Source organism: Mytilus californianus, unplaced genomic scaffold, assembly GCF_021869535.1.
Source record: "Mytilus californianus isolate M0D057914Y unplaced genomic scaffold, xbMytCali1.0.p SCAF_4, whole genome shotgun sequence".
Classification (NCBI taxonomy): Eukaryota; Metazoa; Mollusca; class Bivalvia; order Mytilida; family Mytilidae; genus Mytilus; species Mytilus californianus.
In genome coordinates, this window is record NW_026262690.1 from 22611064 (window position 1) to 22629385 (window position 18322).

An 18322-nucleotide genomic window follows, 5' to 3' on the forward strand; every position below is an offset into this window, starting at 1 on the left:
GATAATCATAAACAGTATATTTACGATGATAAAACTCAATCAGTTAAACGACTAATGTGAATCCAAGGAGCTAGGCGATGAAGAACGGTATATCAATGAGTTTGTGTTTTGCATTTGGTGAGTATGGGTGTGTTGGTATCGGGTCCGTTCGCTCCCAATACACGTTCGCACCGTACACGTTCGCCCCCTGGGTCCGTTCGCACCATATTTTTATTCAAACACCGGTGTGTTCGTGTGTTTATTGCAATGTATTTAATGATTTTATTCAAATTCGTTTGTTTTAATCGTATTAATCTCTTAATTATAATGCTATTGTCCTGTCAAATGCTTATGCCCTTCGGGCCGTTAATTGGAAGAAAATATTATTCTTCTTCTATTATTGTTTTGGGGAATGTTTACATTCTGGTGGTAAGACCCGTCACAGCCAGGCAAGGGAACTGGTTAGATAAATGGTAACATTAAATCTGTGTCGAAAAAGAGTGCTAAATGTCCTCCTTTACACCATTACTCAAGGTGGTGCTCCGATCGAAGGAGGAAGATAGGATACATACATACATTACCAAGTTTGTTATTTTGAGAGGCAATAAATATTGTTGTTGTTTGTTGTTTATTTAACAATTTTGCTGCAAATGTTTGCGAACCCCCTATTCATACACTTTAAAGTCGGTTTATTTTATTTTAATATTTTTACGGCTTTCCGACATATTATGTAGCCAGTTATTTCCCCTTTTATTTACATCCGGGAAACTTGTCTCCAAGCAATCTGAAACATTCCAGCATTTCGGCGGATTTTTTCTGCCTTCTTGCATCAAAATGAGTCGAGGGACGAACAGTATATTAAGTGAAATAGAATGGGATGAAGGGCTTAGTATGCCAGTCGCTAATACCGACAATAAGGCATTAGAAGACAAGGTAATTGCATGTGTTTACTTTGTTTTCGAAAAAAGGGGGAGGTATTTTCGTTCTTCATCTTGTTCCTATATCCTTCCAATAAGGGAACATCAAGTTGTCTTTGATACATTTATAAGTTATTTACGTATTTAATACAATGCCGTATAAAACGTAGTTCTGCATCTTATAAGCATGTATACTATAAAAGTACAGTACGTCAGTAGTGAATAAACTTCACAGAAACGATCTGCCATTAAAAGTCAATTCTCCAAATAAAACAAAAACATTAAGATATAACATAAGACAAATGTCTTTTGAGAAAATTAAGTCACTAGTCGTTCTTCTTATTATGTCATACAATAGAAAGTAAACATCAGTATGTTGGTGGTTTTCTGTAACTGAAGAAGAAAAGTTTTTTAAAGTAAACATTGAAAAAAAGAACTAACCCGGAACTCCTGTATTGTGTTCATAGATGAACAAGAGATTCCACACATGGAATCTTGAAAAACAAAAAGTAGAATAGTGACAAATTTGTAAAACTTGAATTTTTCGACCACGTATTTACCAGTACCACCATGACTACAATGTACACTGTTTAGTAGATTCTCCTGTATATTTCTTCATTCCAGTGAGTTATAATCTAGTTTATAACTTAAGACAATAGATAATTTCCCATTAGCAAAACAGGTACAGATATTGTTTATCCTATTTTCTATCTTTCTTGTGTGAGACTTCTTGTTCTTCTATCTTTCTTGTGTGAGACTTCTTGTTCTTCTATCTTTCTTGTGTGAGACTTCTTGTTCTTCTATCTTTCTTGTGTGAGACTTCTTGTTCTTCTATCTTTCTTGTGTGAGACTTCTTGTTCAGTTATACATGTTTGATAACAATACAGGTGGCCCCAATACAGGAGTTCTAGAATACTGGTTGTTTCAATGAGAGGGTTGAAATTTTTTAATATTCAAAATCTTTCTATGCATCGTTGATGTCTTTCTCAAAGTAAGATTAAGCAATTATAATGACTTTTATAACTGATTCTCATTTATAAAAATGACCCCAATTTCTATTTTGACCATCGCTGTGCAGAAAACCTATGCTCAGATGACATGAATTTTAGTCATCTCGTACGGTTGTAAACTTGTACCACTGCAAACTGGGTCTAATCAAAGATGTTTAAAACTTCTCACATACATGGTCCAATACATGAAAAAAAAATGGACACTTCTAGTAGTTTAACTTCGTGATTACTTTTCATATGCATAACATAAGATTATTCTGTAAATTTTTTTTTTTTAAATGATGAAAATTATGCTATAAAAATCAGATATGTTTTTATAATTATTCCCCATTGAATTGTCTTTTTAACAGAATAAGGTATTTGTATATTTGAATGCAGGAAATCCATGTTTTTCAAATTTAGTTCAATTCAACCCCAACTTTTGCTTGTCAATTTCAGAAGTTTGCACTATGAAAAATAATAAATTTCATAAAAAGGCACAAGTTGTTTTGCCTAAAAAAGAGCATATCAAGATTTATACTACATGTACATCTATTACTTTTATTTTAGGTACAAGTCAAACAGAGAAATATCGTAGCCTTCACAAATGAACTTGAAGAAATTGAGGATCGTGTGCATGCTATGTCTGAACATCTCAAAAATGTTAGACAAGAGCTTACACATACACAGGTTTGTAATAAACTTACTTCATCATGTGTTCACTAGTAGAAATTGTACTCATTTGGACATTTGATATATGTAATATTTGCCACCTTATAATATATACAAAACATCTGAATTAATTTGGTCTAAAGGTGTACATTCAAGCCAATAATTTCATTTGTTTGTTACCTCTGTGTATTTTGTTTACGATCAACATAAAACGTATTGACTCGCACTAACTCATACAGGAGGATTAGATTCATTCATGACTATTATAGTTTTATTTCTGTGAAAAAGACTTCTTTATTCTTTTTTTATAATGTCAGAATTTGCTTTGTTGTAAAAAATAGGCTGGCACAACAGTTTTAAACAATGTAATACAGAAGGGCATATTCACATCAAGGTAGTTATAAATATATGGAAACAACAATTGAATATATAATAGTATAACATTAGGTTAAACATGAATAACTATCTAGTAACGAAAAAAGGGAATCTTATTTCGTTCTTGGATATATATATATGTGGTGTTTAAATCAAATTTGATAACAACAAAAAAACACAATTTATTATTTAGTCTATAATGAGGAACTAGCTGGGACTCCAGTATTTCTTATATTCCTATTCAGTTCGGTAAATATAGTATTTTGTAAGCAAAATAATCTTATTATTAACAAAATTCAATTAAATATTTTTAAGGTTACCAAAGAAAATAATTTTGGTATTCAAAGGCAGTTCAATAGTTGTCTTTTCAAAAATTCTATTGTTTAGTGCACGTGCATGTCAGTGACTGGAGACCACATGACAACTCTAAGACTTCTTGTTTTAGCTTCTTTGGTCAATAATGCATATTATATAAAGTTTCTTTGAAACGTTTGAGTATCCATTTAATTTTGTTTAATTATCAGATTAAAGATATAAACCAGATCTGTGAAATTAAAAAAAAATGTATTCTACAAGAGGAATGGGAGCAAAATGAGTCATTGTACTGATTATTGTATATTTAAGGGCCTTGTTGGTGCCAGAAAGAAAGAGATTGAAACAGAAGATCATCTGCTGAAAATTGCTGAGCGTGAAGAAGGTAGACTGAAACAAGAAATACAGAAACTAAGTAAAGAAGTGGAAGAATTGAAAGAAAAGAAAAACATGTTTGAGGTGATTTACATTTTATCTATTAAAGATTTGTTTGACAGAACAAGCCTTGTTTAAACTGTATTATATACATTGTATTTCACATCACAGACAAACAATGTGAAAGTTAAAATATCTTGTCTTATTTCAGAATCTAAATTCAAAGATGCATGTGATGCATGTATATCATCTTTAGAAAAAGTTCTTACTGACTTAAGTCCATCAAAAGAAGATACATTTGTCTAGTTTTTGTTATCTTCTTATTGAAGACACATGACACTTGATGTTTATTAGCTCTTATTGCTCATTTCTGCCCATTGATATCAAATAAATTGCCCAAGAGTATGATTTGTTATTCTTTGGTTATTCTTGTTAAATTTTGATGAAGTATTTACGTTGACTACTATGAACTGTTACCTCTATGGATGAAACTGAAATTAAAAATTGATAAGTAATTACGATGACAATTTTTTAGAATACAATGTTAAAGCTGTACACCACATATTCTTTTCCAGTTGATTAAAAAAAAATTCAAGATTAAATGTAAACTTGGCAAACTAGAGCAAATTAGTGTGACAAGATGGCCATTTAATTTCCTATTTTGTATTTAAAACTTTTATTGTATGGGAGATCAACAACCATATACATGTACAACTAAATATTGTAAATTCATAAATTTCTGCATGAATTTATAATTGGGATTTTTGAACAAAAGACAAAAATGCAAGTTAAGGAAATGCTGCATACAAGTAATGCTATCAAAATTTAAATGTGAGATTTTATTTTTGCATAACTGGGGGGGAGGGGGGATATTTAGAAAAAAGACAGAAAAGGGTACACAAGCTTAATGTCGGAGAGAGGCTTTAAATGTTTTGATAGAACACAAATAAATGTTAATTCTTTTTATCATCATTAAAAGACAAAACAGAAAGTTAAAACTATTGGTTTTGACTACAAAATGTATACCATATTTTTTATACCTTAAAGTGATTTACACTATGTTCAGTGGAATACATGCACAGATTATATTTTTTATCTATAATTATTCATCAATGCATACATTTACAGCCAAATTTTGAAGTAATTTTGTTAGAAAAAGTTTTATTCTCATCCATGATTGAAATATCAAAATATTTACTAAAAGTGAGCTCAAATTGAGTTGGTTTATATTCACATGAAAGTTTAATCGATTAGCCAACAATAAATTTATACTCTCTTTAAATAAGACCAAAATAGCATCAACACAATAAAACAGAAAAAAAAGTAGCAATGAAAAGGAAGGAATACTGGTATGTTATACAGGATTGTCAATTCATGTTATTTTACCAATTTGATTAAAATGTCCTACAGAGTAAACTGAAGCCTTCATGGACACAGCTTGATTTGCTATTGTACATATCTAAAGGGAAGTAATCCATGAAAATATTAATGTGTTTAAACTGAATATAAACATGATAAAAAGTGAATTATATTTGATGTGTTTTTTTTCTTTTCTTTTCTTTTAGAACAACATCTTCAAACAAACACAGAAGTTAGAAGAGATGAAATCACAGATGAACTGGGACCAACAAGCTTTGGAGGCATGGCTAGAAGAATCTGCTCGTAAAGATGAGGATTCCATGGCCATACAGAAATATACCAGACATGATGAGAGTAAGATTAAGGTAACTAATCATACATTGATAGAAATTGATATCAAATGTTTGTAAATGTATGACGAATAACAATGACTGTATAGATTGATTTTAGTTTGAAATGATTTTAATGATCTTTGAATGGAGTTTAGTTTTTAACTTCTATGAAATGAGTTACTCTTAATCCTTAAAGCTTTGTGTCTCCAGTATATGTGTTACCATCTTAATTGTTTATTTCACTCCGTAGATTTGATTCAAAGGGCTGTTCCAGAAATAATTGAATTACGGGGGAGGTCAAAAGCTCTTTTAATCTTATCCTGAAATGCATAAAATTCTAATTACTTCCTGTAAAAAAAACCATAACAATATTGGAATGACCAAAAACAGTCATATAGGATTCACATTTGATTATTTTTATTGTGTGAATGGAAAAAAAGATAAGTTACAAGGAATTAATAGATATGTATTTTTTTTTATATTGAGAATGATTCATTTTTGTAGGAGCTCTCTTTAAGAATGGAAAGATTAACAGATGAAAATCACAGCAAAAGAAAGGTTCTAGACCATGAGACAACACAAACACTTACTGCCCAGATAGAACTAGACAAAACAGCTGAGGACTTTAGGACAGCTCACCAGGAAAGACAAGAAATTATTCAGCAATGGGAAAATACTTTAGAACAAATGCAAAGACGTGACAAAGAAATGGATTTGTTAGCAGCTGTAAATACTAGCTTGAAAAACATCTTTTTTAAAAAACAATTACTCCTATTATTACATAACAGCATTATGATAAGCAGTTATATTTTTAGTAGCCAGGACACTGATTAAGACATAATTAATGACCATTTATATCTTTTTAATAAGAATTCATTTTTGATTGTTGAGGAAAATACAGTGTAGACAAGCTTTACATTATAAAAATATTATTTTAGCTACTTTTTTTTTAAATATGTAATTCATAAATCTATTATAAGTTTTTTTGTATTTTAACTGAAAAGCAAAAATTTTGTCTCATAAAAGTTAGATCAAAATATCTACAAGAAGTTATTTACACTTGTTTTTAACAAGTTAAAAATATTCTTTCAGCAACTAGCCAGAGTTAAAGGTGAAGTAAGAAAGAGGGAGGAAGCAATAAAAGAAAAACAACAATTTCTTGAAAATGAATTAGAGAATAATAGAGAACAGGAAAAGAAGATATCTATAGCTGAGAGAATAGCCGCTAAAACAAGGATAGATCTACAGGAGGCTGAGACACAGAGAATACAGTTTAGTGATGAGGTAAATAGGTTCAAAATTATATACCATTATAAGGAAATTAAGTTCTGACTGATATAGGAAGTATTTGTTACATGATTGTTTCCCATTTACATGTATGTGTAATGTGTGTACACAAGTCATTTAATTTTGTGTTATGCAGTCCAAATGAAATTTATTTGGTCATTGTTAAAAAAAATTATTATTTATAGGGCTTAATTTTCTTATGATTACGGAAGTCAAATTAATAAGGCTTTCTGTAATTATTATAGTTTGTCCTATTAGAGCTTTGGGCTTATATTAGATTGGAAAAAAATGAATTGAACCGTAAATGATAAAAGTTTATTATGTGTTTACAGTTAGATGCATTGAAGAGAACAGTTGATCGTACTGCCACTGATCTTGAGGTTACAAGATCACAGGTATCTCAGTTAAAGAAAGATGTAGGAGACAAAACTGTCAAGTAAGTATTTTAACTTTTGTTTTACATACCCTTAAAACCATAATTTTATCCTAGTCTACTGGTAAAATTATGTTTTTATGTGTGTGTAATAAAGATGCGTCAGAAAAAAATACATGAATTATAAAATAAAATGTGTGACATATTATGACAAGGCTCAATGAAAACAAATATTTTTTAATTATTGAAATGATAATCAGAACTTGGCAAATTGAAAATAAGATTTTTTTGATAGTCATTTGAATGTGAATATCTGAATTTGTGTAAATTGCAGTAATAACAAAATCAAAATGGCAGGATTTTGTTGTTCTGGAAGAATTTTATTGTTTTTTAGATTTATTTCATGCAACTTGTTATTTTATAGACTTCAACAAGCAAAAGAATTAAGAGAAACTCTTATAGAAAAACTAAAGATAGCTACTGAATCAACCCTGAGTGCTGAAGAGAGAGCTGCTCGTATGGACGAGATGTTACAAGAGGAAGAAAAAAGACAGCATGCCATTGATGCTGAATTAAAACATTTACGTGATCTTCAGTTTAGAAAAACAGAAGAACTTCATTCTTGTAAAGTTAAAGAAAGAAACACAGAAGCTGAAATTCAGGTATAAAATAAAGAACTAGATGAGTTTTGACAGAAAGCAACAGTTTTAACCAAAAGTTGTTTTTATAACATTTTTCTCAAAATAATACCAAATGCATATTGTGCTTTAAATTAGTGTGTTGTATGAATATTAAACTTAATATTCGGTAAAAAAAAATTACATGATACACTTATATGCACATTCATAACATTGCAAATTTTTCCTATGTACACATTCAAGATTTTTCAAGTTGAATATTAGTTTGAAAAACAATTTATTTGAATTTAGTTCTTATGGACAATACTTGGCAAAAATATTTTTTATTTTTAAAAATGTTAAAAATTTCATCTTTACTGTTACTGTTTATTTGCAGGGAAGTCAAGCAGCTGTCAAAAACCTCAACAGTAAAGTTGGCAAGCTAGACACAGATTCACTGAAACAACAAGAAATCATTTACAATCAAGATTTTGCTATACAGCAATTGGAAAGACGTATCAATAGGTTGAAAGGGGAAAGAAGCAATGAAGAAAAAGTGGCATTAGAACAGAAAATAAAAGAATTTACAGATGACCTAGAACAAAAACAAAATACTCACACGCTCTTAACTCTGCAGCTCAAAAGACTACAGGTGAGAAAATATGTCTTCAGATTTGACAACATTTTCACAAGTTGTCTCAGACTTTAAGAAAATAAACTTAAAATAAATTTTAGACAAAATTTTGGACATATATACAGAGCTCATATAAAATATAGAACAACCAATATTTTTCATAATTTGTAAATGCACTTCTTATGATGTATTAACAAGAATCAATAGTTGTTTTTGCTTGTTAAATGTTTGTAGTCTGTTTTTATGCCCCCGCAGCTGCAGAGGGGGCGTTTAGTGTTACCGTTGTCTGTCTATACGTCCGTCCGTAGGTACGTCCCAAATTTAGTTTCTGTTCTCTAACTTCAGTTTTACTCAACCAAATGTTATGAAACTTATACACAATGCTTTTTACCACAAAACACAGATCAAGTCTGAATTTGGGTGGTGTCACTTTGGGCGTTCCATAGTTATGTCCCGTTATAACGTTTTATGCAAGCGGGGGCATCATCTGTGTCCCATGGACACATTCTCCATTTATTTATAAGTAATATAAAGGTCAAAAGAATACAAGACACCACAGTTTGAATTAAATTGGATATGTGCTTCTCTTTAGCCCATCTTAACCTGTTAAATATAAGCACAACAATACAATGTAATTACAATAAAGTGACCACATATTTGAACAATTACATAGAGAAACTGTTTTTCTGTGGATTTTTATTGATGAATGTTTTACTTTATTTCAGGATGATATTAGAAGAGTAAGAAGGGAACTTGAGAAGAGTGGAGCAGAAAAGGGAGATCTGACCAGTAAGATCGAAGAATTAAACTTATACAATGATAGCTCAGAGAGGGAACTGAAGACTATAATTCATGATAAGCAGGTAAATCTACCTTTATACTAACACATATGGCTATGCAAATGCTATTTTCATGGTTACATTTCATCACTGGTACTTGTTTTAAAATACAAGATATTAAATCCTTAATCAATTTCTTGAGTATTGTGAAAAATCATTTGAAGCTTATTCTGTTTAAATTTTGTTTGTATTAATTTTTGAGGAAGAACAACTATTCTTTGAACCAAAATGATCTGAAAGAATGATGTTATTCCAATAAAATAAAATCCAGATTTATATTGAATTCATTACTAAAACATGCAATAAACGTTTACCTTATTCTGTATTATTGGACATACTGTTAACTCTGTAATCAATTCATTTGACTAGAACTGACATGCAGTAATGCCTCCCCTGCAAAACTAATTATAATCAAATAGTACTCTAAAAAGCCTGTGAAGTCAAGGTCAACTACACATATTAAACTAACAGGACAACATTACAATTATATACATTTACATAGATAATTGCTAATGACACAGTATGTAAAACAAATTATTTCTCTGATTGTGTATTATCTCTCTTTTTTCAGGATTTAATGGTTGACCAAAACATTCTTAAACTCGAATTGAAAAGAATTAGAGAAAATCTGAATGATAGATCTGATGATGTCCTCAGTCAAGAGAAACGTAGACTCCAGCTTGGAACTGTTAGTACTTACCGATATATCTGTACTTTTTTATCTTGTTTGGATGAACTCTAATACCTGTAAGGGTCATTTTGTAAAGGAAAAATATGCTCATTTGAATTGTAAAAAAAAATTTGACATGTTAAAGACATCAAACATAAATTCTATAACTGCATTAATTTAATGCTTTGAAATGTACAAATTTTTAAAGTTATTTAGTAATGATAGATACTTTAGTATATATACATATATAGGTTTGAACGTAGTTTTCAATTTAGACTTGTACATATATATTTAATACATCTTACAGTAAAAGATATGATTATTCATTTGATAAAACAGCAAAACGTCTACATTAAACCCTCAAAACGGGCCATAAACTAAACTGTTTCCATTTACAGGCCATGAAAGAGAGAAGACAAGAAATAAGTATTCACAAAGAAATGCTACAAGCTCAGTACAAGGCTGCTGATGAGGAAAGACAACAAATCAGTGCTGAGTTACATGAGAGGATCTCTAAAATTGATAAACTTAGGAAAAGGTAAAAATCAAAGAATCATCAAGTAGCAGAAATCTTTCTGTTTTATGAGTGCTTGTTTTAAAATACAATAACTTTTTGTTGTTTTTTCAGAATTCAAAACAGTTATAGGTTAAGTAAAAATATGTGAAAGAAAACTTATCCACATGAGTTGTAAACTTCCAAATTACATGTTGTATAAAAATAAGATGTGGTACGATTGCCAATGAGACAACTCTCCACAAGAGACCAAATAACACAGAAATTAACAACTATAGGTCACCGTACATGCATAGATAAAACGTGGATGATTTCATGAACTACAGGGAAAATATAGATATAAATGTCCTTTTTATCAAATTGTTGTGGTTAAGTGTTGTATGTTTTTTGAAAGTTTTTGAATTTAAGTCTGTTTTATCAGAAACCACGAAATGATGTAACATCAATTATATTTCCCTTTATTAAGACTCTCTTATATCAAAGTTCCATATTGAGTCCCTGTGACAGGCACATATATCTTGCTTCAGTGACCATGGTAAATTTTTATACCTAGGTTCATAGTATGAAAACTGTTGTTCGTAAAGCAATTATATTTTACATCTAAAGCTGCTTCATCCTTGGTTCAATGATATTGAGGTGATCATTTCATCTTGACTGACTTTGTGTTGCATTTTGGTCTGGAGATACATCATTTAGTATGATATAATGATGAAAAAGCAAAAAAAAATAATTTATGATCATATTTAGGGTTGGTATACAAAAATAAAATGGATGTATTACTTTTACAGATATGAAATATTGATGATATCCATGGCTCCACCAGAAGGGGAAGAGGAAAGATCTCAAGCTTATTATGTCATAAAGGTAAAGGGTTCAACATTTTCTGTTAATCTGTAGAATCAGACATTAACCATCAGATTAAAAGCTCTTTATTGGACATGTTACCTACCCTCTACTCGGATGGATTTTAAACATTATGTAAAAGTTACTAAAACTTTTTGATTTTGAAAATTTTCTGATTTATCATTCCAGAGTTATCAGACTTGAACAATTAGATTGAAGGCAATATTTTACATATCTGGCCTCTAACTAATGTATGCTTGGATGGATGTACTATAAACATTATGTCATAGTAACGAACCTCCTTTTGCATTTTGAAAATTTTCTGATTTGTCGTTCAAGAGTTATGGGAACTTAACCATAAGATATAAGTAAATTTTTGATTTGTTACACATTAAATGGAATATGCTCTGATCAGTTTATTTCAAATTTTACACTGTTGTTTGGATTGCTTGTAAGTCAGCTACCTCTCAAGGGTCAATAATTTATTTAGTCTTTCCAAACAAAAAGAGACTTCAACTGTCACATTTAAGACAATATTGTTGCATGTTGCTTAATAACTTAAGTATGCTAAGATCAATTTGATTTTAAACTTTATATATAAACTTTTTAATGAAATCAGGCTGCTCAAGAAAAGGAAGAATTACAAAGAGAAGGTGATGATTTAGATGCTAGAATCAGGAAGGCTGAGCAGGAGATCAGAGCACTTGAGAACACACTGAAATTGATGAATAAAAGGAATGAAACTTACAGAAAAAGCTTTAACAAAGTTACAGAAACAAGTAAGGACTTTTATCATTATTTTAACATATCAAACTAAACGAAAAAAAATATGCTGTACTTACTTAGTCATAAGATTTAACTTTTTGTCATCCTACATTAACATGAAACATTTTGATCATTTATAATGTGCACATATATTCATTCATAAATGTACATGCCTATTGTGGACAGCTAACCATTTTAATGGCAATAAGATATGATTCTAGTGAATTTATATGTGAAGAATTTTCAATGTAAAACTTAAATATGATAATAATAAGTTATTAATAATAATATGAATGTATATTTAAAGGTGATGAAATGGAGGAGAAACAACAATTAGAAGAACAAATGAGGGCCGTTATGGATAAATACAAATATAAACGACGACAAATTAGGGAACTCCAGGAAGATCTGAAGGTAACAATATTTACATGTATTAGTATCAATCTTGATATTGTTCATGATCATGATTTCAAGAACAGGATATCAAAGTTTGAAAAGATTATTATCTGATACAATCTTAAAAAATTCTTTGTTCCAATAAAGGATTCATCAGTTGTATATTAAATAAAATTCTCCTAACTTTGATGATCCATGGAGATTTTCACCAACAATGGACTGACTTCTTGCTGTTCATTTCTACATCAGTATCATCAATTTGGAACATTTTGCCATTTAACCCAGTGGACGCACCTCCTTTCTATTTTTAATTCATCTCTGAGAATAGTTCAAAATTGAGCCTTTTTAGCTGTTTTCTATATATACAGTGTATGTGTAACATCAAGTTGAATAATTTATTTCAGACAATGAGTAACACATTAGACAATCTATGCCGAGACCAGGATGCTTATGAAGACATGATTGACGAAAAGAGAGTAAGTTTTACCAAAACATCTACATGTACTATGTCTTAATTGGTGTAATATTTTTAAGTATTTAGATACTTTTTTTCTGTGTTGCAATAAGAACATCAATTCAAATGAAGTTTATACATTAGTGTTGATATGAGTTTTGAAAAATATTTGTTGGGGATGAAATGGAGTTCTTCATAATTAGTTTTAGTGTTTCTGTGAAAAGTAATAGAAATGAAATTAAGATGTAGAAGTTATGTCTGTGTTGTATTAAATACATGGATAAGAATTTATACATTTATATTGTTAACATGAAAGTTTAAAAAGAATAAATATTTTTATGTAGTGACATTTTGTCTTCATAATTTAGTTTTGGTTTTCCTGTACTTTTAATAGTAATAAAAACTTGATGAAAAATCTATGAGTATTTTTCAAGTGACAATTACACTGAATTTAAACAATTATTTTAGAACAAAGTTGCACAGCTTGAGAAAGAAATGGACGATCAAAGAGGTAAACTGGAAAGAGTAGCAAAATCTGTAAGTACTTTGTATGTTTTATGTTAAGTGCCTGTTATGAAATATTTTGACTTTCTTTCAGAGAAACATGAACGTTTCATCTTACTCTTTACTATAAAAGGGCTTTTAAAACCAAACTATTGAAAGTACAGATAACTTTCCAGAGATGGGTTTCATTCTTTTTATCTCCTCCTCAAAAATAACTGATTCCAAATAATTCTCAGCTACTCATAAAAAATTCAGAATATGAAGATGAATGCAAAACAGATGACAGGGTAAAAATAACAATACTTAAAAAACTTGCACTTTGTTGCTTGGTAGTAGCCTAGTAATATTCTTTAACAAGTTGTACATAAATTATAATAATTGATTTGTCAATATTGCTGGTAGTTCTAATACAACTTATCACATATATTTATATGGCATAATTGTTGGTAGTACTAGTCACTCTACAATTTATGCACAAATCACATTTAATAGTCTGTTATTATTGTTGGTAGTAAGACATTTGTGTACTAAAAAAATACACAAATTGATCTTGTAATATTGTTGGTAGTTTTATCACATTTTGTACACAAATCACATTTATTGACCTGACAATATAGTTTTTTTTTCATGAATTCCACTGATTAATGCAGACATTGAATTTTAAACTGTTTTTTTTTCTTCTATTATTAGAACTCCAGATATGCTAGAGAACTGAGATCTGCAAAGAAATCAAAAGGAGAAACACCAGAAGAGGTTTGCATCATTTGTATTCAACAAGTTGTGACCAGAGCATAATCAAAACAGACATCTGATGTTTTTTTGGCACTCAATCATGCACCTTAAAATTGTATCAAAGACTCTTATAGGGCAAATTAATTCAAAATTGAACATAAGGAAAATATACTCATCCTAGCTTACTGCTCCATATATAATGTTTAAAAAACAAAATTTGTTAATGTCAGATGGACCACTTGATGGATTGACAGAATTCATCATATTACAAGTAAAGTTGCAGCTCAGCTAAATATTGGAAAATATCTTAACATTTGAAAATAAATACATATTTTTTAAAGATACAACATGTAGCAACTATAAAAATCAAGTCCTCTCAAGAAAGGGACAACATATCTTAATACAGGTATTATAAAGACAAAGTCAGGAAACAATGATTATACACAAATTTGTCCCGTCATTTGATATTTTAGTGTTGAAAATTGAATATATTTGAATACTGTTTAAGCATAAAATAATTGAAATATGAAATTAAAAAAAATAAAAATCTGATGGCTGGAATTTATATTACAGAAAGATTTCAATGTACGAGAGATGAGAGAATTCAACAAAAACATTATGTCCCAAGTTGGCTCAGTGGTATCACAACATCCAGATATTGCAGAGGCTGTCAACATGTATTTTTCACAGGTAAATTTGAAAAACAATAAGATGCTTCATATGAAAGCATACATCTTCTCATCAAAACAAGCGTAAGAAAGATCCATGATGATGGAAGGTAACACTTTTAGATAACTACAGAATATTCTCAGTGACATAACAACCTTGGTAATTTGGTGGTAGCATGCTTCGCTTGAGTATAGGTGGTTGATGGTTTGATGGTTTGGCAGGGTTAAACCAGAGACTTCAAAATTCATGCTGCGGGGTTAAACATATTGGTTTTTATTCAAAACTCTGAATGTTTAGATTGTGTAAAGTTTATAAAAAAATTTCAACATTGCAATAAAAACAGACCTTTTCTTTTGAATATTCTTAAAATACACCATTAGATGCACAAATGATTGAAAAAGATATTTTAGTTACTTTATAGGGTCAAAATCAAATTGTTATGTGTAGTAGATCCCTGATGTTTTTAATCTTTATATGTTCCCTGTTACCAGTTTTATATGAATTTATTTTTTAGACAGCCATGATAGATGATGATGTAAGGAAAACTTAGCTACTATGTTTTTTATATTGCTTTATAAGATTACTGAATTATTTTAGGCTAACTTACCTCCCCCTACACCAAGTGGACGAGCCCTTGGTAGTTCACGCAGCAGCTTGGGATCTGGTCGTAGCAGTGTAGGCAGTATTAAAACCCCACCAAGTGTCAGTGGTAGACCAACACCTGTCCAGATTGGTGCTGATTTTGGTAAGTTTATATTTCATAAGTAAAAACAGTTGTCTACTAAAAACTGATTTGAAGAACAAGGTCAAACAACCCACCAAACCACATATAAGCTTTGTATAGTTCTTCATGATTATTTTGCTATACTAACCAGACTCTATTCTCATTAGATTTTTTCTAAGTTGCTTCTTTTAATGAAAAATATTTATCCTAAAAGGTATCTGGCCATAGCTACTTGTACTCTTTTTTTCTGGTAATAATTGGTAGCCATTTTTAAAACAAATCTTTTGAATTTTAACTGTAAAGTAACTCCCATATTGCTCAATTAAGGTTCAAGTTTAAATAAGAAGGTTAGGAGTTGTGCCTCTGAATTCCTGGTATGAAATAAACTCATTTATGTCCCAAGAAAATATAAAGATTGTCTGAATTTGAGGAAATTATACTTTTCTGTTTATTAATGCTTTTTAAAATTTTATGATTGTCTTTGATATAACAAGATAAAGGAAAACTTTAATTTCTATCAACCAATGAGCTGTGTCCCTTAATTCCATAAAACACCTTACTTGATTTAATATTCATCATATAACTTTTAAATAAATTTGCAAGTACTTCTCAACCTTTATTGTTGTATTTGATATGACACATTAAGGTGGATTTCAATTACTGCTGGAGAGTTATACTTCTTCATATGCTCCTTGATACCTTAAAACACAAAGGGATTTAGGTACTGAAATATGGTTTAGAAGACTTATGCTGAAGGGGCATCAATTTGACTGTTCAGTATGTATAATTATGCAGACATTGATGGTCAGAATGGGGATGTTAGATCAGTTGATCCATATTTGAGGCTCCCTTAGCTCTCTGCATGCTAATAAACCATTGCGACAACTCTTTTAGTGTTGACTTAAAGACCAAATGCCTACTTTTATAGTATCCAATAAACCCATTTTCTCCAGTTGCAGTTAAATTTCCATCATGGTTTTTAAATATTTACCTCTTATTCTTATAAAAATAAGATGTGGTATGATTGCCAATGAGACAACTCTCCACAAGAGACCAAATGACACAGAAATTAACAACTATGGGTCACCGTATGGCCTTCAACAATGAGCAAAACCCATACCGCATAGTCAGCTATAAAAGACCCCGAAATGACAAATGACAAATGTTAAACAATTCAAACGAGAAAACTAACGGCCTAATTTATTTACAAAATAATTAACGAAAAACAAATATGATACCCAGCAACAAACAACAACCACTGAATTACAGGCTCCTGACATTGGACAGGCACATACAGAATGTGGCGGGGTTACACTAGTTTGAAGGTGCCAACCCTCCCCAAACCTGGGACAGAGGTGTAACAGTACAACATAAGAACAGACTATCAGTTGAAAAAGGCTTAACTCATCAGATGGATACAAAGCAGAAAGATTTCTAACAAAAACACAGACAAGAAGTGGCAGGATATTTATACATCCCCACAACAAAAAAAACACTACGTACAGATCTGAGAGTACTTGCAGTTACTGACAGCTAGTTCAAAGCCAAAAACAACTTATAAAATAAATCAAGCATTTAAGACTAAAATATCAATCTTAGTCCATCTAATACTTCCCCTGACCAGCTGGTTACTTTTTTTATAATTTGAGATCAGCATAGGTGAAAATTCAATTAAAACATCAAATTTTTTTGCTTTTGTTCTGATTTATCTATAGTGACATCATGGAAAATGGAGAAAGGGCCTGATGATGTAAGATAAAAAGTCCTTTTTTCTGGTGATTGAACACAGAGATTAAGTTTGCATACTTATAGTCTAAAAATTATATGAAACCGATTCGACCACTGTATCTCATGCCATAAGATATTTCTACATATTTATCTTTTCATTTTCTTCTTCCAGGTGGAGTTCGCTCCCCAGCTAGTTCTCGTAGCTCCAGCTCTATGAGCAGTGTAAGAAGTGGTCAAGGAAGATCAGGACGCTAGTCATGTCCAGTTGTGACTGGTCTGTTTCCGTCCTTGAGTGTGTCTTTCAGCTGTGATAAAACATTTATGAATTTTGACAGTTTTATTATAAAACTTCACAATAAAATAGAACATATAGAAACATTAAGTAGAAATTGCTTACTGAATTGCATGAAACTTGAGAATGTTTTCTATGGGTTTTTTTTTAAATACTGCTTAATTTTTATTACAGTATTTATCTGTAAAAAATAGAATGCTGGTTGAAAGTTGTTATTACATTTTGATCTTTCTAACATTAGGATGATATTTCCTAGGACATAGGATTTACATATGAAATTTTACCTGATTTAATAGAAGCAGATTCATTTGAATTTTAACAAGATAAAAATTATAATAGAAGTATTCATGTTATATCTTCTAGTGTAATAAACTTGTCAGTATTTTTTTTATGATTATGAATTATTATCAAAACTATGATAATGTTCAACTTTTCATTGGGAATGCATACATCAGTTAAGACTCAGGAAAAGTTAACTAACATACTTGGTACCTCTGTACAAGTATTTATAATTTCCTGTATCTATTAGGTAATTATTTTTGTCAGTTTCTGTAGTGAATGTATCATTTTGTTTCTCTGCAAGAACTTAACATTCCATGTTTCTTAATTTATTTATCCTTTTACGATTACTTTATTGTACATGCTCTATAATTATATATATATATTTGTCTACAAATACTTTACATGAAATATTGGAAGTAAAATTGATTAAAATGAACATGAAATTATACTTGTTGTTTTTTCTCACATGCAATTATTGCAAATATTAAAAAGGAAATGTTGACCTTCAAGAGCTCCTAAGTCCACCAACAGTTTTTGTTGGGTTACTCTGAGAATTTTTTTCATACTTCTATTTTATATTTTCTTATGAACAAAAGGGTATCTTCCATCCAGATAAACCACCTTGGTGGTCTCGTGGTAGCGTTTTATCCTCGAGTCCGGGAAGTCGTGGGTTCCATTTCTGGCCGGGT

General features: G+C 30.3%; 1 protein-coding gene across 1 annotated transcript; it reads left to right on the forward strand.

The window, feature by feature from the left end:
• Positions 1-743: 743 nt before the first annotated feature.
• On the forward strand, positions 744-18081 carry LOC127737713 (coiled-coil domain-containing protein 39-like). The gene is made up of 21 exons (XM_052248565.1): positions 744-912; positions 2456-2575; positions 3557-3703; positions 5185-5343; positions 5815-6036; positions 6403-6594; positions 6930-7033; positions 7395-7632; positions 7985-8239; positions 8947-9084; positions 9632-9748; positions 10129-10268; positions 11033-11108; positions 11707-11866; positions 12160-12266; positions 12653-12724; positions 13171-13239; positions 13897-13959; positions 14512-14628; positions 15205-15352; positions 17232-18081. Exons 1-21 carry the CDS (start codon positions 814-816, stop codon positions 17312-17314), a joined length of 2826 nt encoding a protein of 941 aa, XP_052104525.1. The 5' UTR covers positions 744-813; the 3' UTR covers positions 17315-18081.
• Positions 18082-18322: the final 241 nt, after the last annotated feature.

Bases quoted from the DNA above. Each gene is read 5' to 3' on its own strand.
- LOC127737713 (XM_052248565.1), top strand. From the start codon at position 814: ATGAGTCGAGGGACGAACAGTATATTAAGTGAAATAGAATGGGATGAA. The intron at 7,034-7,394 runs GTAAGTATTTTA...GTTATTTTATAG, and splicing joins GTAGGAGACAAAACTGTCAA to ACTTCAACAAGCAAAAGAAT. The intron at 12,725-13,170 runs GTAAGTTTTACC...CAATTATTTTAG, and splicing joins ACATGATTGACGAAAAGAGA to AACAAAGTTGCACAGCTTGA.